We start from the raw sequence: 10497 nt of genomic DNA, 5'->3' as shown, positions 1-10497 counted from the left end.
GGCGCCTAGCGTCTTTTTCAACATTTGTCGTTGTAAGTAAACAAAATTTAAGTTAAAAATGTAATGAGACAAAATTTGAAGAATATAACTAAATGTAACTGCTACAATAAAACTTTATATATTTAGAACTCATTAGACATGTTAATATAATTTTCTTTTTAGAAAATAAAACTTTAGAAAAAAATTATTTTATTAAATCTATAATTAAATAAACAAAATAGTATATATATATATATATATATATATATATATATATATATTTAATTCATATAGCATACCATTTTTTTGTGTGTCAACCACACTAATATTCATTATAGCATACCATAATATTCATAAAATAATAAAATAATATTTAAAAATCATAACTATGCTAATATTAACGGGTTAAGTCAGTTGACCCGTTATTTGCGTGTCTAATTCCGTATCATGTTAACAACTCGTAAAAAATTCCCTAAGTCTAGGCTATGCCTCCAGGAAGAAGAGTCTATTTCCTGTGGTTGATGCATACATTGAGACAGTAGGTCACAACAAACATTAAAAGATGTTGGTTCTGCAAATGAATTGAAAAATCTTCCATCTAGCTACAAGTAAAGAAAATAAAAAATTCAAAAAGATGGCCGAGTGAGTACAGTATGAATTTTGTATTTAAAGATTACAAGTCGATTCTTATTAACATTTTTTTAGGAGCGATCTTCCTAGTGCAATTTATGTCTATTATGCATGTGGTCGTGGTCTTTCCAACATGCTCTCTTAAATAATTTTTACACAAAAGTAATATTTACCTAATAATGTCTGTAGGTTTACATAGTCATCCAAAGAAAGATTTTTATTTTTATTTTTTTTAAAAGTGTAAGGATTCCACCTATTAAATTTGGTGGTGTAAGATAGTTCCCCAAAAAATTGGTTAATGACCCAGACAACTCAGCCACTCAGGAGTCAGGACAGTAACGACCAAAGACTAAAGACTAAAGACTTTCCTTCAAAAAAAAGAAAAAAAGAAAAAAAAAAAAAAGAGAAGACTAATGACTTGCAATGCTGCTATCATAGTTAACATGTATTTTGGGTTAGACTTGTAAGTCTTTGTTTTTAGTTGTTGACGCCTTGACGGAGCAAACTTACAATTTGGGGTAGAATAATTTATTTCACTAAAAATTGATTAATGAGTGAGAAAGCTCAGGAATAATGACAACTAAAGACTAAAGACTAGCAAGTAACAATGCAACTATATATTAAATTTAACATGAATTCTGGGTGCTTAAAAAATTACGTAACTAATACTCGACTTTGCAATTTATTGTAAACTGAGCACATCGATATTGAATATTGACCTGCCTAGCGTAAAATTTAAATACAGATAGTGAAATTTAAATACACTAGTGATGGAATTTGACTCTTTGAACTACAACAGATAAGGAAAGTATAGAACAAATACTAACTTATAATAGTGTTAATTAATTGTATAAAAAAAGTCAAGAATGTAATGTTATAAAAATTAAAGGATAATAAGACTAAATATCACAATAATTTTTAATTCGCGTGGGTTTTGCAACGTACAATTATATATTGGCAAAAACTTGTTTGAGACCATCTCATCGTGAGTCGGGTCGGGTAAATGTAATATTAATTAAGAATAAAAATTTTGTTACTTGTAAGGGTAAATGTAATATTATTTTTAAAGGAAAATGTAATACTTTTACAATTTGATTTAAAAGTATTACATTTTAGTATTTTATACGATTGAGACATGCAATGCATTTTCCAGTCCATGTTTTTCGTAGTTGTCAAGGAAGCTTCCCGCCCATCTTAGTAATAACGCGCTATAGCATATGAAGTTTGTATATATATCTATTATCCAGCAAACAAATAAACATAAGCAAAGCATTACATTTATAGTCATATATATATTAAGCTTGAAAAACTTTCCTCATAATGGGGACGACTTTCGTCCATCAAACTAGTTATTTCTTCATCATCCTCTTCGCCTTTGTGCTTATGGAGCTGTGCAATTGTAGCGGAAGCAACAACTTGGGGGTTTGCAAGGAGAGGGAGATGCAAGCACTATTGTGCTTCAAGAAGGAGTTTGAAGATCCAATGAATCGACTCTCCTCTTGGGTTGATGGAGTTGATTGTTGCACCAAATGGGAGGGAGTTATGTGCCACAATGTAACCGGTCATGTTGTTCAACTCCGGCTAACAAATCCCAACTTTCAGTTTGAGTTTGTTCATCTTCCGAAAGGTACACTCAGTCCTTGTTTGCTAGAATTGAAACAACTACATCACCTTGATCTTAGCGGCCTTTATAAATATTTCAGTGGATCTCGAATTCCTAATTTCATAGGATCTTTTGCAAACTTGCAATATCTTGATTTATCCCATTCGGGATTTCAAGGGATGATTCCCCCTCAACTTGGAAACCTTACAAGTTTGCACACTTTAATTTTGCAATTGAACATTGATGAAACGAGTGGTACTAGTCTCATAAAAACTAAGAGTCTTGACTGGTTGTCCAATCTTTCAAATTTACAGTTATTGGATTTGAGTTATGTTAATCTTAGCATGGCACATAATTGGTTAGAGGCCATTAATATGCTTCCTTCCTTGCGTGAGCTTTATTTATCTGATTGTGATCTGCCTAAACTATCCCAGTCACTTTCCCTTCTAAACAATTCTTTACTTGAAGTCCTTGATCTTTCCTATAATGAATTCAACACTGTTATTCCTAAGTGGATGTTTAATCTCAATAACCTTGTTTCTCTTGATCTAACATCTTCTGGTTTTCTATGTCCACTCCCTGATGGTCCTTGGAACTTGACATCCATTATCACTCTTAACATCAGTGGTAATGAAATGAATGGTTCATTACCTAGTCAATTGTTTGGTCTTAGTGGTTTGGTATCTATGAATCTAAGAGATAACCAATTTCAAGGTTCCTTGCCCAATAGTCCTTGGAACTTGACATCTCTGAGTATTCTTGACATCTCCAGCAATAATTTGAATGGTTCATTACCCCATCAATTGTTTGGTCTTAGTCACTTGGCATCTCTGGACATAAGTTTCAATCAATTGCAAAACCCTTTACCCAATGGTTTCTCAAACTTGACATTCCTTAAAAATTTGGATGTTTCTAGTAACCGCATGAATTCATACATACCAAATCAGATTTATGATTTGACCAATCTAGAGTCACTAGATCTTAGTGACAACCAATTGCAAGGAACCATTTCAAATTCTATTTCCAATTTGACATCTTTGTCTGTCCTTTATCTCTATGGGAATATGCTTACTGGAGAGATACCAAAGCAAATTGAAAATCTCAGCAAGTTGCAAGCGCTTTCTCTCTCTAGTAATATGCTTACTGGAGAGATACCAAAGCAAATTGGGAATCTCAATAAGCTGCAAGAGCTTAATCTTGCAAGAAACAGGTTATGCGGACCTCTTCCTGAGAATTTGGGGTATTCATTTCCAATGATTGAAAGGTTGTACATTTCAGATAACAAGTTGGAAGGCATAGTGACAGAAAATCACTTTGTTAATCTCACAAAGTTAACCATTTTAGTTGCATCTGGAAATAGATTAACCATGCGTGTCAATCCAAACTGGACACCTCCCTTCCAACTTGATCGGCTTTATCTAAGTGGCTGGAATTTGGGTCCTCAATTTCCTCTTTGGTTGCAATCTCAACATCAAATTTATGCGGTGGACATTTCTAATGCTGGAATAGAGGGTGAGATTCCAACTTGGTTATGGAACTTTTCTTCTCAAATTGAATTAGTTAATGTTTCACACAACCAATTGCGAGGCCAAATTCAAAACATACCTTCTCATTCAACTAGAGAGGTGTACTTGAGCTCTAACCAATTTAGTGGTCCCTTACCTCGTATTTCTATCCACATAATTGGGTTAGACTTGTCAAACAATTCATTCTCAGGAAATATTTCTAACTTCTTATGCCATGCACAAAAGGTGCAATATGACCTCAGACTACTTCATTTGGGAGGAAATGATTTATTTGGAGAAATTCCAGATTGTTGGATGCATTGGCCATACTTAGAAGTTTTAAATATGAAGGAAAACAAATTGATTGGAAGCATTCCAAATTCCATTAGGCTTTTGAGTAATTTGGAATCTTTGGACATGCACAAAAACATGCTTTCTGGCCCTATACCATCACTGCAAAATTGCTCCATGCTAAAGAAAGTTGATTTGGCTGAAAATGGATTCACAGGGACGATCCCAAGATGGTTGGGGACTTCTCTTTCATATTTGACAATTTTAAGACTTCGATCAAATAACTTTAACGGTGAATTGTATCCAGAGTTCTGCCATCTTACATCTCTTCGCATTTTAGATATTTCCAATAACAACTTCACTGGTGTGATACCCAAGTGTCTTAAAAATTTCACTGCAATGATTAAGAAGGAATTTTCATATGGATTCTTTGAAACGGGGTATTCATCAGATTTTGGGAGCTTTGGTGAAAGTGCTTTAGTAACTACAAAAGGACATGAGTACGAGTATTTCACTATCATTCTAATGTTGTTTGTTAGCATGGATTTTTCTAATAACAACTTTAATGGGGATATTCCAATTGAATTGACGAATCTTGTGCAATTGAAATCTTTGAATTTATCAAGAAACAATTTGACAGGAAATATCCCCGTGGAGATGGGAAATATGAAGTTATTAGAATCCATTGATTTTTCAAGAAATCAACTTTCAGGAAAAATTCCATCAAGCTTCTCAAGTTTGTCATCGTTGGGTGTTTTAGACCTATCCTATAACAACCTATCTGGGAAGATACCTTCAGGTACTCAACTGCAAGGCTTTAATGCTTCGTGTTACATTGGCAACAACCTCTGCGGCCCTCCGATCTCAAAAAGCTGTAGCAGTATTGATGAAGGTAAAATTCCCACAAATGAAAACAAAAGAGATGATGGTTGTGAAGTGGATTGGTTTTATGTTAGCATGGTTATAGGATTTGCAGTGGGCTTTGGATGCATCTATGGTTCTTTGTTTCTTGTAAAATCTTGGAGGATTGCTTATTTTAAATTTTTAGATAAGAAGTTGAAGTCTTTTTTAGTATGGGCACATGCTTTGAGTGCTTAATGCTTCTAGCTATACAGAGTTGGATGAAAGTTTAGAAGTGAATGACAATGTTATATTCTCCTGTAATATGGCAGTTATGACAGTAATAAATAAAGTTCATTCTTCTTCTTCAATTCCTAATACTCTGTTCTCTGAACTTAGCTTCATGCTCTCTATTATTCTGACAACCTGGGATAGAAGAGTTATGAATTCTAAGCAAGGGAATGGACATAAATACATCATTGCTAATAAAAGCATGTCTATTGCCTACTTCTGTTTTGCAAGCCCCCGAAAAAATCTCAATCATTTATATTAATGTGTGACAATTATATTTGAACTTTTAAGTTTTGGCAATTCAATATCAAACAATTTTGTCTTGTGAAGTTGTGATAGTTATATATCTATCTATGTATTACAATTATATCGAAACCTTTAGAATTTGAAAATTTAACACATCTTTGTATCTTAGCTTGTGACAATTGTATTGTATCCCCAATTATAACATCAAATTTCTGGGGTGGAATAGAGGGTGAGCTTCCAACTTCGTTATGGAACTTTTCTTCTGAACTTTTCTTCTGAAAATTGACTCATCTCACAACTCAAAAGCAGCTATATATTTATTTGAATACAAGAAGAACAGGAAATAACAGAGCAAAATATCAATATGAATAGGAATATCACTTAGCCACTTGTTATACCATGGAGGTATGGAGTAGGTTCACCTTGCAAGGTGAACCCTAGTTCTAAATTATGTATTTTTAATATTGGCCAGATTGGTATAGCGTGAACGGAATTGCTCAATTTAATAAATGGAGACTAAATTAAACTTAATTATAGTACTACATATAAATTTGGCAAATTATACTTTGGATTATACATAAATGTTTATTATTAATATATTAATTGTTTAATTTTGGTGTACTGTAAGTTCATTATTGAATATATACAAAAAATGAACATTTAATATATTAAAAATAAATTTTTAGTATTGCAATGTAGATCATAGTTAATAGTATAATAATGATTATATACTTGATGTATTTTCAAAATTTTACTCCCACTTGTGTTCAAATTTAATTGAAGGAAGAAAAAAATGAATGGATAAACATCATGTTCCCTTACAAAATTGAGCAATCAAAACATGCCAAATCATATAAAGTATAAAATGGGAGTACATGTAGAATTACTCAATTTTTTTTAGACACCCACGTCTAGACTTGCTCAAGGTATGGACCAACCATTCAAACTGAGTTTTTTTTTTTTTTTTTTTTTTTTTTTTTTTAAACTTTATTTTTTTTTGTTCAATTTCAATTTTGATGGTTAAAATTATCTAAATTTAACTTTATTTCTAAGAATTTTTTCAATTCTATTTTTTTTTTTTAATCAAATGTAGATTTTTTTTAGTAGTTTCTAATACTAACATATTTTGTAGTAATAGTATGGTGAGTTAATTCAATTTTTTTAGTTCTAATTTTATAAGTGACAGTTCACCAAGATTGGATTTACAAAGGAAACGGTGTTGAATATTTTATTTCGAGCCATTTTAAATTCAATTCGACACTAAGATTAGATTTAATTCCAAAATCCTGATTTTTCGGGTACATTGCATGCCACGTTTTGAACTGAGAAATTTATCTGAGTGAAACCGGGAGAATTCTGAGAAGCCTTAAACAAGTGTTCATCTAGAAAACTTTTTAAGAAAATTCTATTTTCAACCCCAAAGTATTTTAAATAGCAATTCTAGCCCTTGGTCTATGGAGCATGGTGGACCACTAGACATCCAAAACCTTTCCTGAGTCATCTTTTGCTAAAGGAATTACACTTTTGCCATCAACCAATCATATGGGATCAACCTAGGGTTTTGTGGTCCTATAAATTTAGCTCTTATCAGACATTTGCCTCTTTGTTTCCACCATTGAGCCTCCTACAAAATCACCAAGCAAAGCAGTAAGTTTTCTTCATTCTACCCTTTCAATCCTAGCCATTCATTCTTCAAGTTTTCCTTCTTTTCTACCTCTGAGAACTTAGTAGTAAGATGTTGTATGGTTTGTTTGAGGTGTTTAGGAGGTGAAAGAGGTAATAACTAGCTGAGAAGGATGTGGGAACCAAGCTAGAAGAAGAAGAGGTCTACAAAGGTATAACCCATGGATTCCTAAAGCTATTTTTATAGACTCTGTGAAGTCTTGTTTGTGCTAGAAATGAGTAGAAATTCTAAATACATGTTTTATTTGAGCTATTAGATGATCTATGCTGTGTTGTTGATGTTTTGGAGGAGTTGGTTTTGCCTGAAAATGTTTGGTTTTGGTTTTGAGGCATCTGGTGCACAACCAGTGTGCACCAGATATGCCAACCGATCCCAGCCAACGGCCCAACAAGGGGTCCGTTGGTTAAGGCCGTTGGCCATCGGCCCTAGGGTAGGGCCGTTGCCTAGGACCGATGAAGAGGCGGAAGGAGGGCCGGGCTTAGAGGAGCCCCGCCCTTAGGCCCATTGGCAGTTCTCTGTGTAGTGGTCGGGCCCTTGTGGCTCCGTTATATGTCGTTTCAGACGGGGTATCGAAGGCCCTTGCGACTCTCTACCTCGGGGCCATCTTGACGCACGTTTTGGCTTTGATTTCGTTGAGTTTGGAGAAGAATTGAGCATTTTATGCTAAGATTTATAAGCATATTTGTTGCAGATGTTCTTTTGAGTTTTTACAGTGAAAGTGTTTTTGTTTATGAAACATGGATATTTTATCTGCTAAGCAGGTCATTGTTTGATTTTTAAATAGAGAAGCCTAAGTTAAGTTAGTTGTTTCTAGCTATCAAAGCATGCCTAAATTGTATTTTATGAACTGAAGTTGTTTACAACCAAGTTTCTATTTTTCCAATAGCATGTTATACTTGCTAAGTGTTTGATGAGAAGAATTGTGGAGTTGTATGTTTCAAGCATGAGTTATGAAATCCGTGAGTTTACAGTGAGTAGAATCTAGAAGCATGATTTTCACAATACATGTCATTTGAAGCATGTTACTGTAGATTGCATCATTGAGTTTTTCATATATTAAAGTGCATAAGTGGCCAATGTGAGCCTATGTATATTTTTCTAAAATCTCATATCCACGTAGAGATCCGTTATCTTATCATATTGAGATTTAATTGAGAAGTTATGTGCATTGATTGCATGAGAAGAGTATTTGCATATCTTGAGATGCATGAGTGATATATCTATCTATATGTATCTATGGTGGGCAAAACAGTATTTTGGAGGAGCCGTTTGGACTATGTCCTTTCGGAGTAAAAGAAGAAGATTCGGACAATTGCGATCCGATAATCAGTAATGAGGCGTATTCCCACGTTACTAATAGGTTGGAAACTGCCCGTTAGGCTTGGAATCCTGGTCAGGGGATGTGCACACTGATAGTTCGATACCTGATTCCACAGAGTGAGAGAAGGGACCACTAGATTGGTTCTGTGGACGGTAGGAGATATTGGGTCGGCTATACGCCGTTCCCAATGGGTTAATTCACACCATTGTGAACCCCTAAACCGTCCACGAGTGTGAGAAAGTAAGTGAGTCAAGAGAGACTCAAGAGAAAGAAAGTGAGTCAAGAGACACTCAAGAGAAAGAAAGAGAGTCATTGAAACTCAAAGAAAAGAGAAGAAAAGCAAGTCATTTATGACATCAGAAGCCTCCACAGAAAAGTATTATTTTTAGAGTGTGACAATATATTTATATTTATTTGTTTATCTTGCACTAGATTGCATAAGTAGAAGCATGAGATTGCTTATTTATATATGTATTGCACTAGGTTGCATGAGTAGTAGAACAAGATTGCTTATTAATATATGTCTTGCACTTGGTTGCATGAGTAGTAGCACGAGATTGCCTATTGATATATCTTGCATGAGTAGTACCTGATAGCATGAGTTGCATATTTGATTTATATGAGAAAGCATGAGAATTTTGATTATTTGAGAAGCTTTAGATTGTTTATAAGATGAGAATGTGATGAGTTGTTTATGTTTAAGTATGCCTATTTGAGTATTAAGTTGCAAGCATCTAGAAGTTACGCCAAAGTATATTAAGTGTTTAAACTTGCTTGAGCAAAGAATGTGGAACCTTGTTTTCCAAAGTATATACTGTACTTACTTTACAGGGTTGAGCGGCGTTATACTTAGCTTCGTGCTAACGTGTTTGCTTGTTACTTGTTTATTTGTTAACCCATTTCAGGTGGTTCGAGCTCGTAGGTACGTGAGAGAGTTCCGAGTTAGACTAGTTAGATTAATGTTGTAGTCTAAATTCGTTTGGTGTTTGTAGTAAACCTTTGTTTTGATAGTGTTGAACACCAGGGTCTTATCCCCTAGATTCTCGGATTAGTTTGACTTGTTTTTGTTAAGTTTTACCTAAGCCCGTGCAATCACCGTGTAGGGTGGTTGTGGCGGTGACGCTCCCTTATGTTAATTTATTAAGTTTATTTCTGCTGTTTAGTTTATCTTTTAAAGGTTTAGTTGCTTAAGTAGGATTAAGAAAAAGAGGGTGTTACAGTGCTAGCCCTACTTGCATCCCTATAATCGTCATAAAATGGATTATAGGTCTGCTCTTTGTGTTTTTCTAGGGTACCCTCCGTCCTTTCGTGGTTATAGGTACATGGATCTGAACACTAACCATATTTTTTTTTGTGTAGACATGTGTGTTTTGATGAATGCAGCTTTCCTTTTCACGCTCTAGTGTTGAGCAGGGTCCGGTGAGCAAGCCCATGTCTGGGTTTTCATGGGGCGTTGCTGGTTTCTCTCTGACTTCTGTGCCTTCTGTGCTGTCTCCTGTTGTTGTGTTTGTTCCTACTTTGCCTGCTCCTAGTGGTGTTTCCAGACAACCTGTACGTACTCGTAACCAGCGGGTACGGGGCAACCTCGTTCTCACACGATGACTCTTCGGCACATGCCTCGTGATCAGCCTCACTGTGCTTTGGTGTCTTAGGTTGTTCCTCAGGAGCCTACTTGCTTTACTCAGGCTGTTCGGCATGCTGAGTGGAGAGATGCCATGGATGCAGAGTTTAATGCTCTCTTACATAACCAGACATGGCGCCTTGTCCCAGCTAAGTCCGGTATGAATGTGGTTGGCTGCAAGTGAGTGTTACATGTGAAACGGAAGGCGAATGGCCCGGTTGAGCGCTACAAAGCCAGGCTTGTGGCGAAAGGTTTCAATCAGGTTCCGGGCAGGGCTTTTTTGAGAATTTAAGCCCTGTTGTTAAACCGACGACTGTACGCTGTTTCTATCTTAGCGCACTCTCATGGCTGGGCGATCTGCCAGCTTGACATTCATAATGCTTTTCTTAATGGTCGGTTGGTAGAGACCGTTTACATGCATCAGCCTCCGGGGTATGAGGATAAGGCGCATCCTGATTATGTGTGTCTTTTGCAGCGCTCGTTGTA

At 35.3% G+C, this 10497-nt stretch overlaps 1 protein-coding gene across 1 annotated transcript in view; it reads left to right on the top strand.

Moving 5' to 3' along the window:
• Nucleotides 1-1929: 1929 nt before the first annotated feature.
• LOC109148577 (receptor-like protein 12) overlaps nucleotides 1930-10497 on the top strand; it is a 29288-nt gene continuing 20720 nt past the window's right edge. The window contains exons 1-4 of the mRNA XM_019296313.1: nucleotides 1930-5012; nucleotides 5116-5188; nucleotides 9774-9941; nucleotides 10043-10169. Of these exons, the coding sequence (XP_019151858.1) occupies nucleotides 1930-5012; nucleotides 5116-5188; nucleotides 9774-9941; nucleotides 10043-10169 (3451 nt within the window). The remainder of the gene's footprint in view (nucleotides 5013-5115; nucleotides 5189-9773; nucleotides 9942-10042; nucleotides 10170-10497) is intronic.

This window comes from Ipomoea nil, unplaced genomic scaffold (assembly GCF_001879475.1).
Source record: "Ipomoea nil cultivar Tokyo-kokei standard unplaced genomic scaffold, Asagao_1.1 scaffold2144, whole genome shotgun sequence".
Taxonomy (NCBI): Eukaryota; Viridiplantae; Streptophyta; class Magnoliopsida; order Solanales; family Convolvulaceae; genus Ipomoea; species Ipomoea nil.
Note: the sequence above shows the minus strand (reverse complement) of the source record. Positions and strands in the feature narration are given on the sequence as shown.